Source organism: Engystomops pustulosus, chromosome 4 (assembly GCF_040894005.1).
Source record: "Engystomops pustulosus chromosome 4, aEngPut4.maternal, whole genome shotgun sequence".
NCBI lineage: Eukaryota > Metazoa > Chordata > Amphibia > Anura > Leptodactylidae > Engystomops > Engystomops pustulosus.
In genome coordinates, this window is record NC_092414.1 from 124,399,127 (window position 1) to 124,421,783 (window position 22,657).

General features: G+C 43.0%; 2 protein-coding genes across 2 annotated transcripts in view; one reads left to right on the plus strand and one right to left on the minus strand.

The window, feature by feature from the left end:
* On the minus strand, positions 1-13,687 carry HSPA14 (heat shock protein family A (Hsp70) member 14). Its single transcript, XM_072147309.1, has 14 exons — positions 13,523-13,687; positions 13,002-13,082; positions 12,834-12,916; positions 11,046-11,094; positions 9,346-9,451; positions 9,145-9,235; positions 8,458-8,562; positions 8,109-8,270; positions 5,161-5,316; positions 4,054-4,156; positions 3,646-3,861; positions 2,213-2,389; positions 1,744-1,814; positions 1-192 (listed from the first exon to the last, which is right to left on the minus strand). Exons 1-14 carry the CDS (start codon positions 13,577-13,579, stop codon positions 114-116), a joined length of 1,536 nt encoding a protein of 511 aa, XP_072003410.1. The 5' UTR covers positions 13,580-13,687; the 3' UTR covers positions 1-113.
* A 1-nt stretch (position 13,688) lies between these two features.
* Positions 13,689-22,657, plus strand: part of CDNF (cerebral dopamine neurotrophic factor) — a 31,704-nt gene continuing 22,735 nt past the window's right edge. Inside the window, exon 1 of the mRNA XM_072147310.1 lies at positions 13,689-13,876. Within this exon, the coding sequence (XP_072003411.1) occupies positions 13,744-13,876 (133 nt within the window). The 5' untranslated portion in view covers positions 13,689-13,743. The remainder of the gene's footprint in view (positions 13,877-22,657) is intronic.

Sequence of the window (22,657 nt, forward strand, 5' to 3'; positions counted from 1 at the left end):
TAAATACTAAAAAGTTAATTCCTTGCATTTAGAATGTACATTTCCATCACTTTAAATATATGACAACTTGTTGTTTGCCTTCTATTAATGTGGCTGGTCCATGCTCAAGAACATTAGGATGAATCTTCAACAGTGATCATTTCTGTTCGTCCTGTATCTTTGTCAGTGCAAGTAACGTGTAAGGAGCCATCCCTGTTGAAAAATAAATAATGATTTAAGTTTGTAAGGAGGAGGGGGGGATTACAAGTTAAAGAAGGTGCTCTACAAGCCCTAAAGTCTTTGTCCCTGCAGCACTCTAGTTACTGTTGTCTACAGAGCTTACAGGAAACCCTAAATGGGGTTGTACCAATGTATATTGTTATCACCTATCCATTTGATTGCTGGGACCTCACAATCACAAAAACGGATCAGTTTCTCTCTAATAGATAGAGCACACATTCCAGAGATAACCGAGGGCTGTACTGGCAATTCAATGGAGTGGCAAGTCCACTTAATTAATGACAACAGCAAGTCATGCTGTGTTTCAAAAGCAGAAGAGCAATGGTTGGGCTTGAATTCATAGGGGTTTATTTACCAAGGCTCCGCGGATCGTACTTTTGTTGGATTTTATAATTTTTGGGGATTTGCGCCATTGTGACAGGTATTTAGCTGGGGGTTGTGTCGCACACAAACGAATTGTGGCGTAATTGAGCTGGCTTTCATGCAACAGAAATCGGGGGTGGGCCGTTAGACGTTCCGACTGATTCGGACTGAGCGCGGGAGTCAATATTCAAATTGTGTCACAACCAAGGTGCTTACATACATCGGGAAGAAGAAGGTGAACTCCGGTGGACCTGAGCGGGGAAGCGACAGATGCAGGAAATCGGGCGCACGATTTTTGTGAATCGCGGGAAAGTTCATTCTTGTCGAACAACGCACAGCAGGGATTGCGCAGGACCGGGTAAGTAAATGTGCCCCATAGAATCAAAAATATTTTGTAATATTTATATTTGTATCAGTCCAGGAATTCAGCCGACACAAGACTATGTTTGTCAGACTCCATGGGCCCTAATAATTATCTAAAGCGTATGGCTAGTTTGTTGGCACTGTGGTAAAAGGAAAAATATCCTACTATTTCTTTTTCTTTTATTGGTGATCAGCAACAGGCAGAAAACCAGAATGCAGTCTCTGATATTGCATTGCAGCGTTAGACATGCACAGAAACAATGTGTAATATATCAAAAACGACAATGTTATCGGCATGTTTTATACAAGTCAAATAAAAGTCTACATTCAAGCCCAATCCGCTTACTCAACATTTTATATGTTGTATAACTGAACAACGAACCCAATGGTCCCTAGGGGCCCAATAGGGATCAGAAACAGAAAAGCAATAGCTTAAAATAGAAAGTCACTAAGTGAAAAGGCAAAGCGCTCAGACAGGTCTGAGAGCAGGAGAGAAGAGCAAAAAGGAGGTAGGTGGTGAGGCTTGTTTCCACAGAACCCGAATCCAAGACCATGCTGTGGTGATGAGGAAACGTAACAAGGACCGCTTATCTCTAAGTGTAGACATGTTGCAATGGTGGTGGAGGAGGAGGGTCCTAGGCTAATTGATTCTGTTCTAGGGTCACTTCTGAATGTTTAGATCCTCCTCCCATCGGCTGAGAATATCCTATTTCTGGCTACAGTCCCTATGCAGTGGAATGAAGTGCAATCGGTAAACCCTTCTATGCTATAATCATCAAAGAAGAACAGGAAAGTTACCTCTTCATTGTCAGTACAGTCACTATGTCATGCACACCATTTTCTTTCTTCTGTAGATCTTTAAGTACGATCTGAAAGAAATGAAATGTGAACGTTATGTCATTATTACTACACCTTCTGTATATTTTTGATGTGTGATCACCAATTAATAAAAGTTAATAATGAATATGCAATTTTGCTTTAAAAATAGTAATGTTGTGTGATCCTTGATACAAGCTGGCCACTTTTTTCAAACTTGTAATTTGGAGACATAGGGAATCCATGTGTTGCTATGCACAGTGCAGATGGAAATGCTGCATTGCATGCATGGCAATAAGGCTAGTTATCTACGACTTGAGCGTTGAAACAATGTGCAGACACAAATAAATGATTTCTTCGAATGCCTGGTTAGTGCTGGTCTTTTACATCAGGCAGTGCTCCCTAGTACCTGAAACACCATTATATGCTCCAGTACTTTTCCATATCTTACCTGTGCAAATTTTGAATTTTCTTGAGGTGTACTTGATTTCTGAATTGACTCATACAGTTCCAAACAAACAGAGGTAAAGCTCCCAGGTGCCTGTAATGTGTGCTGTCTCCGGGCAGGGAGTGGTGTACCCGAAGGTAGTAGCACAGAGAATTTATCAGCTCCCGACTCATCAGCTTCCTGTAAAGACACAGAAATACATTTACGGTACTCTATACAGTTCAGAGATTACATAGTTAATACGATTGAACTTTATGGACATATGTTGTTTTTCAACCAAGAAATGGAAGAGATGTAAGGAAAACTATTCTATATTATAACATGATCATCAATGTTATTTAGGTGTAAGAAGGCATCTAGGCCCTTCTTGAAGCTCTCGGCTGTCCCTACTGTGACTAGCGCCTGAGGCAGGCTATTCCACAGATGACAGTTCTCACAGTAAAGAAGCCCTGTCTCCTCTGGTGATTAAAACTTGTTTTCTCCAGACAGTGCCCCCTTGTCTTTTGATTTGAATAAACCTAGAACAACTTTCCAACATATTTATGTATGGACTATTTAATTTCACTTAATTGTGAAGATAGAGTAGCAAAAGTGCTGTGCATTACTCACAGATCTCATGTTAAATTTCCAGGATTCCTATATCTGGCAAGTGAGACTTAAAATTAAGTTTCCATTACAATTAACTAGTTACTGGTTTGCATATAGATTGTCAAACCACCATCAACTGTAACAAAAACTGAAATTAAAAATGAGGCATCTAACATGGATTTTCAGCTTTTTTAAATCAAGATAATACCTCAGAAAACAAGCAAGCATGTTACATCTTGCAAAGTTTTAATCTGAGCGTTTTGTAAACCCTACGTAATAACAGCAAATGTGAAAATCACTTGCCTTCACTGAGGGAGAGCACTGGGAAAGAATAGTATCCCAGTGAGCATCAGTAATTGGTCCTATATCTGCCTCCCATTTAGGCCTACTAGGAAATGTGACCCCCTTGAGAAATTGCGGTGTGTAATGCTCCATATTATAAATGAGCCATGAGTCATATACATGCAGATGTAGATACCTAAAAAACGTGGTATACAGTATTTGATAAATCTCCCTAAGAGCCTCAAAACTTTTTAAGACACTTCATGATTCATCTGTGCTATATGCTGATAAACCCTGATGAAGAAAAAGGTAGAGAGTAGAGCAGCGCTGTATAAAAAGGGACTAAAGTCCCGATGTGGGTGCAAGCCTCTGCTGGCCAGACTCGAGGTGAGCAGACTATAACCAAAAAAATAAAGAGGCGAGGCAGCACTCCAAGAAATAGCAGGTGTTCATTCACCCAATGTGAATAGTGCAACGTTTCAGCTCCTCAATGGAGCCATTTTCAAGATAACTACAGCGATCCACCTTTAAGATTCTCTTTGCACTCTATTTCATGAAATACAAACCTTAACCAATATGTCGCTGGCAGAGCACTCAATAGTAATGGTGTCTAAATCAGTTGTTGGATTTTCTTTTCCCAGTAGTATTCCAGCTTCTATAGCAGCTCCAATTGGAATAACTTCATCTGGCGGGATGCTACTGAGAAGTTCCACGTCAGAAAATAAATCCCGAATCAATTGCTGCAGTTTAGGTATGCGAGCTGACCCTCCACATAAAACTACCTACAACACAAGATGCATTAAGTCATCAGTCAGTGATTTATTACAAATACTATAAATACTTTAAAAAATAAGTAATAGAAAAAATTTTGCATTTTGTTTGGTTTTCACATTATAACAATGAATTTCAGGGTTATCCAAGCTAAAATATTTATGACCTATTCTAAGGTCCTTTAACACTGACCACATATATACCTGATTCACGCTGGTTGCTTTAACACCAACTTGCTCCAGTAGAAGTTTAATTGGCTCAATGCATTGGTTGAACAGCGAAGAGCCAATGAGCTCAAAACGAGCCCTGCAAGAAAGATCAGAGACATCAGAAAGATATTATTGGGAAATAACAGAACAGTTTATAAATGAGGAATCAGATGCACAATAAACAAAAAATACCATCTTAATGAGCTTATGACAACTTGCTAGGATATGCCAATCCAGAAAGAAGCTGAGGCGCAGCATTCCTTGAGGTGCACCTTTTGCCATGGACGAATAAAACAACATCAAATTTCAAGGAGTGCCGTTTCTGCTTCTTTCTGGATTTTTATTTGTAACACTCCTCTGGATCGGGATTGTTGGTGGCTTGCACCCATACTGGGCTTTCATCCATTGTACATGCTGTGCTGCTCCACATTTTTTCCTTGCTTTTTTTATTGCTAGGATAGGCCATCCTTTGAACCCCAACAGAAATTCACATTTTGCTCTTCCTTCCCTGCAGATTTGGAGTTGGTCCACTGCCATAGTCAGTCCGTAAGTCACAGCCAAGCCACACTGCCAGGGGGAAGATTTCTTGCATCATAGTGGTGCATGATGCAAGAAACCTCTTTTTCCTTGTTAAACAGCATTGCAGTAATGTAATAAAGAAGGGACTTTTGTTCTCAACAGCTGATAAACAAAGAATAGAATAAAGTACACAGCTCCATTCTCTGCTTAGTAGTCAGACAATGTTACTGCAGATCAGTTCCTAGTCATTTAAAAAAAAAAAAGAGACATGAGCTCCAGTAAAAAATAATAAAGAAGGGAAACTCTGCATCATATATCACTATGATGCAAGAAATACCATCTCTGGGAGTGTGGTCATCCTGTGACACAGCAAAGTCTGCAATTCACAGACTGCTGTATTCACGGAATGCATACAGCAGTGTAAAATCTGTATACTAGGATCTTCCTGGGTTATGGTGGGCTCTTGTGAGTATACATTCACCAAATTATCAATTTCAATTCAATATAGCTGATAAAGGATTAAAATTCAGTATTGCCATTGCCTCCCACCATACACCCTAACAAAGGGGAAAAAAATCTTACCTAGAAACATTACAGTCAAAATCCATGCCATCATACAATGAATCCACAAAACAATTGGCACTTCCTAAAGTGGACAAAGAATGTTTGGCGACATCAGCACTATTCATTAGTTTCATCATTGCTCTGGCATTTCCAGTGATGTCTTGTTTGTATGATCTATAATTAAAAAAAAGAAAACATTATTATGTCAGTTCCCCTTATAAATAATAAAAAAATTATATATATTACACACACCAAAATTCTATTTTTGCATTCTATAAATCAAGTGAAACTTAAGGACTTCAATTAAAGATGCTCTCCCGAGATCAAATACATAGCTGTAGTTGTCTGATCACTGTGTGTGTATTGGTCACTGTAGCTGCACTATCCAAAGCTTACAGAAGTGTTGGAGGTAGATGCAGCAATGGCTTATTCCACAGTCTAACAGCTACCACAAGCAACACACCATTGAACAGGAAGAACCCTATTCTTTTGACCAACTAGAGTTCCAGAAGTATACCCCACTGCAGGTAAATTATAAGGTGCAAACTAGGGATAACATTACCATTCTACTTTATTATCAATAACATTATACATTTTGATATACACTCACCGGCCACTTTATTAGGTACACCTGTCTAACTGCTCGTAAACACTTAATTTCTAATCAGCCAATCACATGGCGGCAACTCAGTGCATTTAGGCATGTAGACATGGTCAAGACAATCTCCTGCAGTTCAAACCGAGCATCAGTATGGGGAAGAAAGGTGATTTGAGTGCCTTTGAACGTGGCATGGTTGTTGGTGCTAGAAGGGCTGGACTGAGTATTTCAGAAACTGCTGATCTAGAGGCAGTTCTGTGGGCGGAAATGCCTTGTTGACGCCAGAGGTCAGAGGAGAATGGGCAGACTGGTTCGAGCTGATAGAAAGGCAACAGTGACTCAAATCGCCACCCGTTACAACCAAGGTAGGCAGAAGAGCATCTCTGAACGCACAGTACGTCGAACTTTGAGGCAGATGGGCTACAGCAGCAGATGACCACACCGGGTGCCACTCCTTTCAGCTAAGAACAGGAAACTGAGGCTACAATTTGCACAAGCTCATCAAAATTGTACAGTAGAAGATTGGAAAAACGTTGCCTGGTCTGATGAGTCTTGATTTCTGCTGCGACATTCGGATGGTAGCGTCAGAATTTGGCGTCAACAACATGAAAGCATGGATCCATCCTGACTTGTATCAACGGTTCAGGCTGGTGGTGGTGGTGTCATGGTGTGGGGAATATTTTCTTGGCACTCTTTGGGCCCCTTGGTACCAATTGAGCATCGTTGCAACGCCACAGCCTACCTGAGTATTGTTGCTGACCATGTCTATCCCTTTATGACCACAATGTACCCAACATCTGATGGCTACTTTCAGCAGGATAATGCGCCATGTCATAAAGCTGGAATCATCTCAGACTGGTTTCTTGAACATGGCAATGAGTTCACTGTACTCAAATGGCCTCCACAGTCACCAGATCTCAATCCAATAGAGCATCTTTGGGATGGGGTGGAACGGGAGATTCGCATCATGGATGTGCAGCCGACAAATCTGCGGCAACTGTGTGATGCCATCATGTCAATATGGACCAAAATCTCTGAGGAATGCTTCCAGCACCTTGTTGAATCTATGCCACGAAGAATTGAGGCAGTTCTGAAGGCAAAAGGGGGTCCAACCCGTTACTAGCACGGTGTACCTAATAAAGTGGCCGGTGAGTGTATACCAGAACAATAGAGCCCAGCTCATTTTCTTCAGTGATGCTACAATATCTTCATTGATTTCTCTAACAGTTTAAAAAAGGCCATGTCATTTCTTTGCTGCACATTGTGAGTGAAGTGCAGAATGATCATACACTGGTATATGGAAAGCCTGTGCAGTCTCATCGTAGCACAAGTCTACCAGACATGACTACCTAATAAACGGAACAGGCTTAATTTTCCTGTAGAGTGCAAAACTTAAAGTGTAACCGTCATTCTGAACCAAAAAAAAAAAAACAAAAAACTAAAATACATAATTCTTCTCCCGGTGTCCCAGGGAATCATTCCTCAAAGTATTTTCCCTCTCGGTCCTCATTTAGTACCTTTTTGGCCCATAGCAACCAGGGTTTCCAGCTCTCAAAAAAAACTACAATCAGCAAGATGGAGGGGCAGGGCCTGCCCCATGTCACCTCATCACAAGCACCTGCTGCTGACCAATGAGACCAGAGCTATCCGTCTATCTCTTATCTGTTTGTCTATGTAATACTCGGGCACAGCACATGGGGGCACAGCACATGGGGGCACAGCACGAAGACTTGGAGAGTCTCCTGCCACTTCCTTGTGTAAGGTGATGGGGGGAGGGACGCTGCAGTTTCTGTCAGTGTGGATTATGTGTGTATAAGTGTAGGGCAAGCTGAGGGGAGAGAAGATGATGGTGCTTGGTTACTACATTTTGTGATGGCTTCTCCCTGCACATGACTGCTGCAGCACTGAGCCATGAGGTGATCAGCTGTCTGCAGTGAGGGACAGGGGGGGCGTGTCTCCTGTTCCTTAGTCTTCTTTCTGAAGACGGAATGTCCATAGTAACAGACATATGAAAGATCACTGCCATCTAGGGGAAGTCTGCAGAATACAAGAGGAAGGAGCAAGATTCGGGTAACTAATCCAATTGCAAAAGGGCTTAAAATTACCTGCCCTACAACATATCAAAAGTTTTTTGAAATGTCGGTTACACTTTAAATTATTTTAGATCCCTATAAAACAGGCACCCATCTGACACTGAAAATGTCATAAACATCTACTGGAACACAATTTCAATGAAGTGGCCACTTCTACATTGTAATAAGACTGATATCTGTGTCCTTTAAAAAAAAAAATTCAAAGAACATCCTCCTCCTTCATTTGCAATATTGTTACAAAATCCATAAATTAAGCATAAATAACAGTATTCTACCTCTGAAATTCAGACGCCAGATATTGCGCTAAGGCTTCTGTAAATCGTATTCCACCAATATTATCATACGTCTTTGTTGCAAGGACTCGATATATGCCGCTATTAACTTCAATCATAGTGACCGAAAGGGATGTACCTCCCAGCTTGTAGACCAAAACATTGCTGTAAATAAAAGAAAATATGTGAATCCAAGTTATCAAGTACGATGATACATTGTGCCAAAGAGCATTCAGTACGATAACATATCTTCATAGACTTTCTGTACAGAGTAAACAGAGTCAGGGATGCACTGACGATAATCAGGGATTATCAAAAATGTGCAATGTAATAATATCTAGCAAGCGTGTACCTTTTATCAGTGGGAGAATCTTGCCCAATTCCATAGGCCAAGAGAGCAGCAGAAGGTTCATGAACCATACGCAGTATATTAAATCCAGCAGCTGCAGCCGCTTCCCTGGATTAACAGAATATGATGACATTAACATTAAGATTACATCTAACTATATGCTTAAAATATATAACAAATGATTCAACCAAATCAAAGTTTACAAGGACTGGCGAACAAGCTGTTAAAGAGGAACTTTCACTACCTTCACCATTCATTCTATTAAACCATGCAAATAGTTAGAATTTGGCTTAGGTGGTGAAGGTCCTCTCTAAACAGCTAAGGCCAAGTTCACACCTGTGTTCAGCAGTTTCCTTTACACTAGAAGTTATTTTCTAGCACAAAAAGTAGTGCCTACCATCCTATTGGAAATGGAAGACCTTCACGTCACCTTCCATTATGCTCATGTGCAGGTGTGAACTGGGCCTAAGCTGGCTTTACACAATAGATCATTATTCCTCAGATTTTGTTGGGGTCTAATATCTATGGGGTTATCTCCACTCTTCCACCAAGAGCTGGAACAGTTCCTCATTAATCGTGGGCATTTATTAAGAAGTTTTTTTACGTGCATGGCAGTTCCAAGCCAGAAAACAAGGCTGGAGACATTAGAGCCAATAAATTACAAAAATATACTATGGAATAGTTTCTCACCCAAGAGATTTTTTCTGACTTTCTCCAAAATCAAATGGTACAGTAATAACCACATCGTTCACGTCTGATCCTAAAGCAGACTGAGCAGTTTCTAGGTAGCCAGACAAAAGTACATAGTCAGTGTGATACAGATAATAATGGACATATAACTAACAATGGCTGACAAGTGCCCACAGACTGCTCAGTTTATGGTATAGGTACCTTTCATTTTACTGAAGATCAGTTTAGCAACATCTTCTGGACTCACAAGTTTCACTGTGTCTCCAGTGTCAATTTCATATCTGAGCTTCCCTCCTTTTTCAACCACCTGGAATTGCAATAAATCCAAGCAAACATTCATTTTACATGAAAATTAAAAAGGAGACTTAATTTTAGGAGAATTAAAAAACACCTGAAATATCTACAATCCAACCAAACAAATATCACACACAGTTGTGTCTTTTATGGATAACAATGTGAAAAATTAAGTGAACCCTTTAATGTAAAAACCTGTCAATTCAACTTTAGCAACAATTGTCTTCATTATTTTTTTCCCACTATAAAAGGAAAATAACTTGGAACAGAATGTTAATTAAAAGCTGTTCCATTTTTAGTTTCCGTTACAGTCTCCGGAAAGCCCTGAAGCAAGTGAGAACTGGGCCTGAGACATTGTGAGGAGGAGCAAAATATGTGATTCAGTTTACCATTGAGATTCCTTCTAAGTACATCCATCTTTGGGTCATGCCACAGAATCTCAACACAAATATTATCAATTTTATTGATCATGTGAACTCTGAAAAAAGAAGAGGCTGCAGCTCTTGATCAAATTGTGCATTCTCTTCAGATGATCAGTGGGGTTGTGGGAATAAGATCCCCACTGACCATCTATAATAGGTACCAGTATATCTTTTTAAGACCAGGACTAATCTTGCTACTAGGAAACAAACATTCCTTAACCAGTGGATTTAGTCACTGCCCTGTGAACTATCCAACAGCTTGTCTGTTTGCCATGGACTGTTGCCTTTACATAGTCCTATAGAATGACAAACCATGAGGCTTCCTGTTCCATATTCTGCAGGTGGAATTATTTTGTTTTTTTCCTGAAAAAACAGAATTCTACATTTTCTGCAACAAAGTTCAACTTCCTGCCTCATTGTTTCATACAATGTTTCACATACACATTGTGACAAAAGTTTGCTTCCAGATATTAATATATATATGTTTAACATTCTAGTTCATTAATAGTGATGAGAGAACAAAAAAAAAGATATTTTACAGTTTGCTGCTCCTGCACAAAGACCTCCTCTCCTCAATGCCTGCAACGTTCCCACCTCTCCCCCACTAGGGCAGAGTTGTTATAGCAGGCTTGTAACATCTGTATAGGACATGTTGTCAATTTTCCTTGTAGCCTTTACGCCGTTGTCCTTTTTCATTATTCGATTTCCATTTTTTGCTGCCCACTATTAAAACATACAAATTGTTCTTCCTAGTGACAGTATTTAATATTCCATGCCGTGCACTGGGAAGCTGGAAAAAAAATTCCAAATGTGGTGGAATTGGTGAAAAAACTCATTTTTTGTGGGCTCTGTCTTTACAACTTTAACTGTGTGCTCCAAATGTCACCTCATTCATGCCCAGGATCGGTGTCCCCACCAATTGCGAGTGTTAACGACGGGTGTTTGCTGCATTATGTAGCAAACACCTGGTGAGTATGAAGAGGGTTCAGCCCGTGCTATTCATACCCCCCCTCCCGCAATAGGCCGTTCTGGAACATCCAAAAAAAAAATAATTGTCAGTTATTTAATCAGTTTGTTGCTTTAGTTATTATGAGCCAAAACCAGGCGTGGAGATAGGAATGTGAACTTGCACTAGTTAATGTTATTATCAAAGTAAGAATGAAATAAACCACAGTCATTACTTACTGGACATTTGCTTTCAGAGATGTGTTTCTGGGCCTGTGGGTCATCAGAGCTGCAATGATACAGAATAGAGTCCATCATTATACTGGCAAAATGCACTGTCTGCCCCAATATTATAGGTCAACTACCACCAGAATGAAATACTGTATGCAAATGAGCATGAAGTGCGCCATTAACACCTATGGAGCCTGGTGCACCTCAGGCTCATTTGCATACAATCATCCCAGTAGATGCCCTTTAAACAATTGCCTCCTCTTTTTTTAAGGGAACCTGTTGCCACATTTTCACAGATACAGCTAGTGACAGGTTTCCATAGAGGCCCATTAACTAACTGACATGCTTCTTTTAGCTAAAAATTGTTCCCTTAGATCCCCATAAACAGGGCCGCATGTGCCATGGGCGGCAGAATGCGGAACCCTGTAAAGGGCGGCGAAATTCGCCGCTCTAAAGTGGGCGATTCGGGTGCCCGTTAACGCTCACCAGCTAAAAAAATCGCGCCTTTCCGTCACGCCGCCTGTGTCACTGTGCGGAGCCGCGGCTCACAGAAGAGTCGCGTGAAGACAGGACCCGCGCACAGAGGGAGCAGCTGCCTGCGGGCGAGTATGATTTTATTATTTTTCCTGTACTGTATACATTATATGTGGCCATAATTGTTGTATACTGTGTGTGTGTGGGGGGGGGGGGGGGGTGTTTGTATACATTACATGGAGCCAGAATTGTTGTATACTGTGTGGTGGTGGGGGGGTTGTATACATTACATGGAGCCAGAATTGTTTTATACTGGGGGGGGGGGGGGCTTGAGGATCTGTATATATTTTATGCTGCCAGATTTGTTTTATACTGGGGGGGGGGGGTTACTGTATATAATTTATGTTTGCAGCATCCAACCCATGCATGATCACAGCATGCTCCTATGGACTCTCCTCCCCATCCCTTAAGGAGATCAATTACATACATGGGGTAGACTGCAAATGTAACAAGACCTTAGATGACATCACCCTGGTCACATGACATGAGGTGGCCAATTATGTAACAGTGCTCTCTATAAACGTTCCACACAGCAGCATGTCCTAGCAGTGAGACCTGTCAATCAGGTACGAAGAGGCAATGCAAGTAACTCATGAATATGCAGGGCTGCATTGAACTCACATAGTGTCATTGTACTCACATTAGGTGATTTGCATATAAGTTTACAAAATGATTTTTTTCATTATTGCAGCCATGGAGAGGTAACATTTAGGGATAAGGGCAATGCTTTTCAATCATAGTTTTTAAATGAATGATTTATTTTGGACGGGTAAATTTGCTTCAAATCTTTAAAGAAAATCAACCATAAAAATCCATCATGATAAACAAGGGACGTTTGCGTATAGATTCAAACAACATGACTGTGGTAATGGGGGTGTTTCCAGAGTCCCTCAAGGATGTCTTTTCACAGGTTGTTACAATGAGCAGAACATGTTTCCCCTCCCCCTGCACTTCCTGCTGCTACATAAAAAAGGCAGAGGGAGTATGGAGAGACATGTCATGCTCACGGTAACAGCCTGTGAATCTACAGAACTGAGGGGCTCTGGTAACACCCCCAAAGTCCTTCAGGCTCATAAGCATAAAATGTAAAAGTTGATTTTAGAAGGAAGGAGGCAATGGATAACAAATATAAGAAGATTACCACAGTCATGGTGCCTGGATCTATGAGTAATGTCCCTGCTTTATCGTGATGGATTTTGATGGTTGATTATCTTAAAATATGCAGAGAAATTTCAAAATGTATGGACTTGATTGATCTCTTACCTTCTTCCCAATATTTGCTTTACTTTTACTACAGTATTTGCCGCATTTCTTACTCTACTTTGCTTTGCAGCAAGGCCAACAATCTGTTGAACATAAGTAAAAACATCAAATTAAAACAGATAAACCTGTTTAAAAAAAGCAGAAGAAACAAATTGAGTGAAATCTTACCACTTCATTCTCCAAGAAGCCCACAACCGCAGGTGTGACTCTGTCCCCTGCATCATTGGCCACCACATCAGCGCGTCCATCCTGGAGAGTGAAAACACTGTATATCAAACATATGAAGAAGAAAAGAAATGCAACCAATTTGTATGAAATATATTGTCAATGATAAATTATAGCACTTATTTATTTACCCTGCAGTATTACAGCTCTGCTTATACTATAGATACTGCCAAAGCAAAAATCCACTCCTTGTGTTGGGAAACGTAGCCTATTATTAAATGGTTATGGACAGGTTTCCATAGTCAGGTCTGCCCCCACGTGCTGCTGATTGACAGTCTTCTCCCTCCACTATGCAATGGCAGGAGGAGGCAGCTGTGGCTCCCCGCTAGATGACCCATTAGTCATTCACCCCCTCTGCCACCGAACTTGTTACATTAGCGGATCCTATGCGCAGGGCACCACTTCTGCTCCTTCCCGGCACATTGCAGCCAGAAGAAAGAGACCACCGCCCCCACATCACATACCTTGTACACTGCCACACAGGCGCACGTGCAGCCCAAGTGGACACCGATCGCCGCCATACCGGTGTCTGGCACTAAGGAAACCCTCCGCCGGCCAATGCGGGAACACAACCGTGACAAGCAACCGCCAATGGGAGCGTGGAGGAGACGTCACATTGCGCGAGAACCGACCAATCACGAACGGATTGAGCATTGAAGGGGCGGAGTGACACTTGCTACAATACATGACGTCATCTGCCTGCGCAGACTCCCGGTGCCGGCCTAGCAGTATGTTACGTGCAGAGCTGGTGAAGTGGCTGGGCCTGGGCCTTCTGTGGGCTCTATCAGTGAGGGCAGCCCCTGAGGCTGAGTGTGAAGGTGAGGCAGGTGTGCGCCCTGCTGCATGGCCTGCAGACAGCATGCGCATGTCCGTATAGGGAGGCAGCATTGTCCACAGCTCCCGTTCACTTATATGGAAATAGCTGTGTGCCCTCTGCCTCGTATCATGTGTCTGTCACTAGTGAGTGGGGATAGGGCCATATACCAGGCATATAACTATGGCCGGGTCATTCTGGTAGAATCAGAAAAATGCGTTCAAGGGATTTTCATGAACTCTAGAAACCCTCCTCCAGGTAAAAGGGAATAGAGGCAGTGTAGGTACTTGGCCCTGTCTCTAGGCCCCATGTATGAGCCTCATGGAGGCTGCAGCAAGTCCTGGGATCGCCCTCGCTATTACCAGAGGTGTTGGTAAATGGGCAACATATCACCTACAAATGATTGTTGTCTTTTATGACGGTCAGAGTTCTGGGAAAACCGGTTTCTGTGCTCATCCCTCATACTTTCATCTACAGTACTTCCCCGCAGCAGATAGCTGAACTATGATTTAGGTTTCAGAGTAAGACCCTGCAGTTATAACTGTAAGCCCCTCCACTCACTGTAAGGATTGTGATTCAGTATGTTACATACTTGTAATCAGCTGTATAAATAAAATCTGCTTGTGTGTGGTGTGTTCTTGTTTTGGGTCAAAAGTTAAGTTGCAATTTTATAACAAAATTTAAAGGTTTTCAAATCCCTTTATTTTCACTGCACTTTATTAGGACTTCTCTGCGTACACACACTGCATCTGGATTGCGTTTTGAAACGCTTGAATTGTATTGGGGGAGCAGTTACTACCAACGCACATATGTTTACACATAAAGCTTCTATTCTATAAGTAGCAATGCTTGTTTTGCCAGTTAACGGGGTAAAACACGGGTTGCTAGTTCCTGATCACAAGTGTTTAGGTTAGAACACATCTATCAGAACAAATCTGTTCAATTGTGTTTCAAATTGTAGTGTGTGGATGTGACCTTAAAGAAAATCTTCCATCGAAATGAAGCATGGACACTTATATCATAAAACCAGACACAGTGACTGTGGTAATTGTCTTATATTTGTTATCCATGGCCTGCTTCCCTCTAACAATCACCTTGTAAAATTATGTTAATAAGCCAGCAAGGATATAGGCTAAATTTATTTCCTGTGGGCTCAGTTTATATGACTTTCACTGTGCACTTCAAATGATACGTCTACTTTATTTTTTTAAGTTCGGTACAATCATAGTGATACCAAATTTATATAGGTTTTCATACATTTTAATACGTTTTCAAAAATGAAATGAATGTGTATGAAAAAAAATTGGTTTCGCCATCTTCTGACTCTAATCTCTTTTTCATACTATGGTGTTCAGAGCTGTGTGAGGTGTCATTTTTTGCTAAATGAGCTGACAATTTGCAACCTTTTGATCAATTTTTAGTACATATTTTATGTGATATAAAATAGGGTTAAAGGAGCTTTTCGGACATTTGGACGCTATTTTCCGTTGTGGGGTTCGCTGCTGGGAATAACCGGTTTTATATTTTGATAGATCAGGCATTTTGAGACCCGCCGACACCTTACATGTTTGTGATTTTTACTGTTTATTACATTTTATGTCAGATCTTAGATGGTCTGATCATTCCTACCATATAATGCAATACTACTGTATTGCAGTATATAGCATTTTTACATAGTAAAAAATAGCCACAGGGTCATTGTAGTGAATCTTCAGAAGTCTGACAGGGATCCGAGGCTTTAATGGCAACTGATCACTGCTCCCTGATGACGTCCGGGGAGCGTTGATTGCAACAGATGATGGTGGCACCCACATGCCGCTGTCTCTTAAATGCTGTCGGTGGCATTGGAAAAGTTAAGACCAATCACGGGTATTAGCAGTGGGTGTTTGCTGCAATATACAGCAAATCCAACCTCTTTATAAAGGCAGGTTAGGTAGGTAAGAGGAATCTACCTTCAGATCTACTTCTGATAGTAGAATACTCACAGTATTTAAGTAATTAGAACCATTATCAGGCTCCTTTATCTCTCAGATACAGGACAGAAACCTTCTTTACACAAAACTGATTAAATAAGGAAGAAAGGCAGAGGAAAAAGGACCGGAAACATATTTCTTTATTAAAATATATTACGAAGTTTAACGTTATCATCCGTATTATGAATTTATAAACTTGTGTTGAAAGTTAAGTTACAATTTAAATTACAGGAATTTTTACTAATTTAATAAAATACAGTTTTTAAAGTTTTTTACTTTATATGAGGACTAAGGGAAGTTTGACCTCCATCTGCATGGATCCAGTATTTACTTTCTTTCTGAAAGTACATAGGCTGATTACAACTACTAGGAAATTTATATGGGCACATCTTAAAAGACCAATTTGACATGCTTTGTGCAGAGCTGCGTAATCTGTGTGCGCTATATAAATAAAGAATGATAATTATATATAAGAATTATTAAAAAGATACCCCCTGCTCCAAATGGCTTTGGCACCTTCTGTTTGGTACTAGGAATGACTCTGGACAGCTACCATTACATAAAAGAACTATATGAATATGACCCAAACTTACAGCATCATGAATCCTTAAAGGAAACCTAACCACTTGAAGTGGTAGGTGTAAGAAGGCAATACCGAGCCCCAGCTCAGGGTGAGCTGGTGCCGGAGCTTATTTTTGTTAGTGTTTTAAACCGCTGTATCGCGGTTTAAAACACTTTTTAAACTTTATGGCCGAAGCTGCTTCGGCGCACCATGCGTGCAACTACACGCTTATGGCTTCGGCCATAAAGTTTAAAAAGTGTTTTAAACCGCAGTACAGCGGTTTAAAACACTAACAAAAATAAGCTCCCTGAGCTGGTTCACTGTATTGCCTTGTTACACCTACCACTTCAAGTGGTAGGTTTCCTTTAATGATCCATCACAAATCCCATGATGCCTTCACTGGTACTGTATATTACTATAGTTGAAATTCATTACCAAAACTATCCTCCAGATGGCGCTGCAGTATTAACACTTTGCTTGACTGCACATGGAATTAAACCACTATACAAAAAGTAATATATGAAAAACGACTCTAAAAGATTATGATTAGAGATGAGCGAACATACTCGTCTGAGCATTAGCGTACTTTTGTGTGCTGTCAGTGTAGGTTAGAAACTAGCGATAGCAATCATCTTCTGTGGTTGCTGTCTGATTTCTTCTGCACGTTTTGTTCTATTTAAAAAAAAAAAAAAATTAAAAAATGTACAGTTTATATTTCTGTTTTGTCTATAAAATAGACTTTAATTTTGAAAATGTTGAACCTGTGGGTTAGGGGTCAGAGGCCGTGGTCCTGGGCAGGGTGAGACACCACCTGCTGATGAGGGAGCAGGGGAACGCTGCAGAGCTACACTCCCTAGCTTCATGTCTCAAGTTACTGGGACTCGTGGTAGAGCACTGTTGAGGCAGAACAATGCGAACAGGTGATGTTGTGGATTGCGGACAATGCTTCAAGTAATTTGTCCACCAGTCAGTCTTCCATGCAGTCCACCCATGTTACCCAAGTGAGCTCTCCTCCAGCTCCTCCACCTCAACCTCTTTACCCCCAGTCTGCCCCCTCCCAGGACAATTTGGCATTTGAGCCGGCATACTTTGAGGAACTTTTTTCTGGACCTTTCCCAGAGTCACAAACCACTTTGTACACTAAAGCAGAGGCAACTGGCTATTTTTTGCCAGGGCCAACTGGCTCTAGCTATAGTACTAAATCTATTTAATTTTTCTGGAGGGCCACCTACCCGGTCCTCTGTTTTAAACAATTTTTGGGAGTGCCACATAAAGGTACTCTATGTATTTAATTTTTCTGGAGGGCCACCCACCCACTCCTCTGTTTTGAAAACTTTTTTGGACTGCCACATACAAGCACTATCCAAATTTAATTGTCTCCTTAGCAGCCTCCACACGTTGAGATCCAACTAACATCGTTTAACTGCAGCAACTTTATTCTACTACTATAACCTTTTACCTCTAAAATCTATCTTTTCACTCCTCTTTTCTCACCTCCCTAGTTCACCTCAGGTGCCATAAGCGTCCCGATTGCCTCCACACGTCGTCTACATAGCAGCCTCCACACGCCGTCTCCATAGCTGCCTCCACATGTCGTCCCCTTAGCAAACGAGCTGTGTCAGGCTCATTTTTTTGAGTGTTTCACCAGATACGTTATGGAACTTGGTCACTCTGTCGCCGCCATGCTGTGTTATCCACAAAATATACTGTCAACCTTTTGTTCACATAGGAAATCACCTCCTTTGGTTCCTCTCTGCCGCCTTAACCAGGCCAAATACTGATACGTACAGTACTACATGTTATCCTCGCCGAAAGGAATTTTTTAAATTGGTTTGAAGCCTGAGTCCATTTGGGGTATGTCACCATGCCACTCTCTAGCCTGCCGCTGCCTCCGCATGCCGTCCCCTATAGTGTCAGGGTCAGTTATTGGTTGTTTTAGATGCTATCTCGCCTCACTTGGTCACTCTGTCATCGCCATGCTGTTGCTCATAATTTTGGCATAATGGTTCGATTAGGCAGCCTCAGAGGCATCCATGCATGCTGCCCCTGCTGTTTCCTGTCCATTTCCGTGGTGTTTCCATCATTTTCTGAGGTTTCCAGGTGTTTGGCCAAGCTTTCCTGTGCAGAGCCTTGGTCCCCTTGAAAAATACTCGAGTCTCCCATTGACTTCAATGGGGTTTGTTATTCGAAATGAGCACTCGAGCATCGGGAAAAAGTTTGACTCGAGTAACGAGCACTCGAGCATTTTAGTGCTCGCTCATCTCTAATTATGATCTGTGTATTTAGTGACTTCTGTAATTAATAGTTGTGAAATGTGGAAAAGTTTGAAATAAAGCCAGCTGCTTCAGGTATTTTATTTATGCCTAAAGCATCAGGATTCAGTGAACAAAATATGAGGGGGTTACAATATTAGTGGTGATGAGGGGGCACAATATGATAGGGAAGTACAGATTGCTTTTAATAATAGGTCCTGTATAGAGATGAGCGAACATGCTCGTCCGAGCTTGATGCTCGTTCGAGCATTAGCGTACTCGAAACTGCTCGTTGCTCGGACGAGTATTTCGCCAGCTCGAGAAAATGGCATCTCCCGCCGTTTTGCTTTTGGCGGCCAGAAACAGAGCCAATCACAAGCCAGGAGACTCTGCACTCCACCCAGCATGACGTGGTACCCTTACACGTCGAAAGCAGTGGTTGGCTGGCCAGATCAGGTGACCCTGGAATAGACTAGCCCCTGCCCGCGCTGCTCGGATTATTCTCTGTCTGGATGCCGCTAGGGAGAGAGCTGCTGCTGGTCAGGGAAAGCGTTAGGCTGTTCTATTAGAATAGTGTTAGGCAGGAGTGATTCTACAAGAACCCAACAGCCCTTCTTAGGGCTACAATAACGTTTTATTTAACTCTTTTTTGTTTGCTTGTGGCTGGGCTTGCTGGCATTAGTAGTGCAGCTAGTATCATATTGTGAGTAATTTGCAGGGAGACTTGCTACCGTTGTGTTTAGCTCTTAGTGACACACATATCCACCTTAAACACCGAAGTGGGACAATTTATTAGGGGTTTGATTAGAATTAGGCAGAGTCTGCAGATTTATTTTTTTTTACCTTTATTTCTTTTTATAGCTCAAAGTCATATTGCAAAGCAGTGTGCTTTCAGTGTAGGCTACAAAATAGGCATAGGAGAACCCCAACGGCTTACTTAGGCCTACAATAGCGTTATATTTTCCTTTCTTTTGTTTGCTTGTGGCTGGGCTTGCTGGCATTAGTAGTGCAGCTAGTACCATATTGTGAGGAATTTGCAGGGAGACTTGCTACCCTTGTGTTTAGCTCTTAGTGACACACATATCCACCTCAAACACCGAAGTGGGACAATTTATTAGGGGTTTGATTAGAATTAGGCAAGAGTCTGTTGATTTTTTTTTTTTTACCTTTATTTATTTTTATAGCTCAAAGTCATATTGCAAAGCAGTGTGCTTTCACTGTAGGCTAGAAAATAGCCATAGGAGAACCCCAACGGCTTACTTAGGCCAAAATCCAGTTGTGTGCTGTCAGTGTAGGTTAGAAACTAGCCATAGCAATAGGATAGCATCGTTTTGTTTAAAAAAAAAAAAACACAAAAAAAAAAATTTTAAGTTTACACATTCATTTTGAAAATGTTTAACCCGAGGGCTAGGGGTAGAGGACGAGGGCGTGGACGTGGGCGTCCACCTACTGCAGGGGTCAGAGGCCGTGGTCCTTGGCGGGGTGAGACACCACCTGCTGATGAGGGAGCAGGGGAACGCCGCAGAGCTACACTCCCTAGGTTGATCATGTCTCAAGTTACTGGGACTCGTGGTAGAGCACTGTTGAGGCCAGAACAGTGCGAAGAGGTGATGTCGTGGATTGCGGACAATGCTTCTAGCCATTTGTCTACCAGTCAGTCTTCCACGCAGTCCACCCATGTCACCGAAATCAGCACTCCTCCAGCTCCTCCACCTCAGCCTCCTTCCCCCCAGTCTGCCCCCTCCCAGCAAAATTTGGCATTTGAACCGGCATACTCTGAGGAACTGTTTTCTGGACCCTTCCCACAGTCACAAACCACTTGTCCGGTTGCTGCTGAGCAATTTTCCGATGCCCAGGTTTTCCATCGGTCGCAGTCTGTGGGTGATGATGACATTATTGACGTAGTGGAAGAAGTGTGTAAAGAGGTGTCGGACGATGAGGAGACACGGTTGTCAGACAGTGGTGAAGTTTTTGTCAGGGCAGGAAGTCCGAGGGGGGAGCAGACTGAGGGATCGGAGGATGATGAGGTGACAGACCCAAGCTGGGTTGATAGGCCGGGTGAACACAGAGCTTCTGAGACGGAGGCGAGTCCTATAGCAGAACAGGTTGGAAGAGGCAGTGGTGGGGCCAGACGGAGAGGCAGGGCCAGAGCTGGTGCATCAGCGCCAAATGTTGCCCGTAGTCAAGCTCCCGTGGCGAGGGCTAGATTTTCAGAAGTCTGGAGCTTCTTTAAAGAAACACCGGATGACCGACGGACTGTGGTGTGCAACCTTTGCCAAACCAGGATCAGCAGGGGTTCCACCACTACTAGCTTAACTACCACCAGTATGCGCAGGCATATGAATGCTAAACACCCACTCAATGGCACCAAGCCCGTTCACCTCCGGCCGGGCACACCACTGCTCCTTCCCCTGTGTCATCTGCTAGTCAGCCCCCTGCCCAGGACCACGGCCCAAACACCTCCCGTGCGAAAACCCCATCTTCGCCTCCACGATCCTCCACAGCACCCACCAGTGTTCAGCTCTCCATACCCCAGACGCTGGAGCACAAAAGGAAGTATAGCGCAACCCACCCACACGCCCAAGCCCTCAACGTCCACATCTCCAAGTTGCTTAGACTGGAGATGCTGCCCTATAGGCTGGTAGAGACCGAGGCCTTTCGAAAACCTCATGGCGGCGGCCGCCCCTCGGTATTCGGTCCCCAGATGCCACTACTTTTCCCGATGTGCCGTCCCAGCCCTGCACAAGCACGTGTCAGAGAACATCATCCGTGCCTTGACCAACGCCGTTTCTGACAAGGTCCACCTGACCACGGACACGTGGACGAGTGCTGCTGGGCAGGGCCACTATCGCTGACGGCACATTGGGTTAACTTGGTGGAGGCTGGGACCGAGTCTGACCCTGGGGCTGCTCATATACTGCCGATGCCGAGGATTGCGGGGCCTACCTCGGTCCAGGTCTCAAAGGCCTACTATGCCTCCTCCTCCTCCCACCCCTCCTCCGAATTACCATCCGTGGGCATGGCGCCATCAGTCGGTAGCTCTAGGCACAGCAGCAGTGCCGTCGCTAAGCGACAGCAGGCGGTGCTCAAACTGCTGAGCCTAGGCGATAAAAGGCACACCGCCCAAGAGCTATTACAGGGCATCACAGCGCAGACTGATCTGTGCCTGGCACCACTGAACCTGAAGCCAGGCATGGTTGTGTGTGACAACGGACGTAACCTGGTGGCGACTCTGCAACTCGGCAGACTGACACATGTGCCATGCCTGGCCCATGTGTTAAATCTCATAGTTCAGCGTTTCCTCAAGACATACCCCAATCTGTCTGATTTGCTCACGAAGGTGCGCCGCATCTGTGCACATTTCAGGAAGTCCAGCACAGATGCTGCCACTCTCAGGGCAGCGCAGCGCCGCCTCCAACTGCCCGCTCACCGACTGTTGTGCGACATGCCAACGAGGTGGAATTCAACATTAACCATGTTATCCAGAGTTTACCAGCAGCGCAGAGCGATTGTAGACTGCCAGATGTCAACTTCCACCAGAACTGGTAGTCAGGTCAGTCAGCTTCCTCAAGTCTACAATGAGGAGTGGACGTGGATGTCTGATATCTGTCAGGTGCTGAGTAACTTTGAGGAGTCAACACAGATGGTCAGTGGCGATGCCGCCATCATCAGCCTCACCATCCCGCTGCTTGGCCTGTTGAAAAACTCTCTGGTCAGCATGAAGTCGGAAGCTTTGCGCTCGTCACAAGAGACGGGGGAAGAAGATTCCCTTGTTGATAGCCAAAGCACCCTTAGGTCTGTTTCTCAGCGCATATCGGAGGAGGTGGAGGAGGATGAGGAGGAAGAGGAGGAGAATGTTGGCGAGACAGAAGAGGGGACCATTGTTCAGTCCTTCACTGTTCAGCGTGTATGGGCAGAAGAAGAGGAGTTGGAGGAGGAGGAAATGGGCAGTCAGGCCAGTGAGGGGAGTGAATTCTTGCGCGTTGGGACTCTGGCGC

Coding starts and splice junctions, on each gene's coding strand:
- HSPA14 (XM_072147309.1), bottom strand. CDS start 13,579: ATGGCGGCGATCGGTGTCCACTTGGGCTGCACGTGCGCCTGTGTGGCA. Junction 9,236..9,345: donor GATCTTCAGTAAAATGAAAG/GTACCTATACCA, acceptor CTGGCTACCTAG/AAACTGCTCAGTCTGCTTTA. Junction 1,815..2,212: donor AAAATTCAAAATTTGCACAG/GTAAGATATGGA, acceptor CATTTCTTTCAG/ATCGTACTTAAAGATCTACA.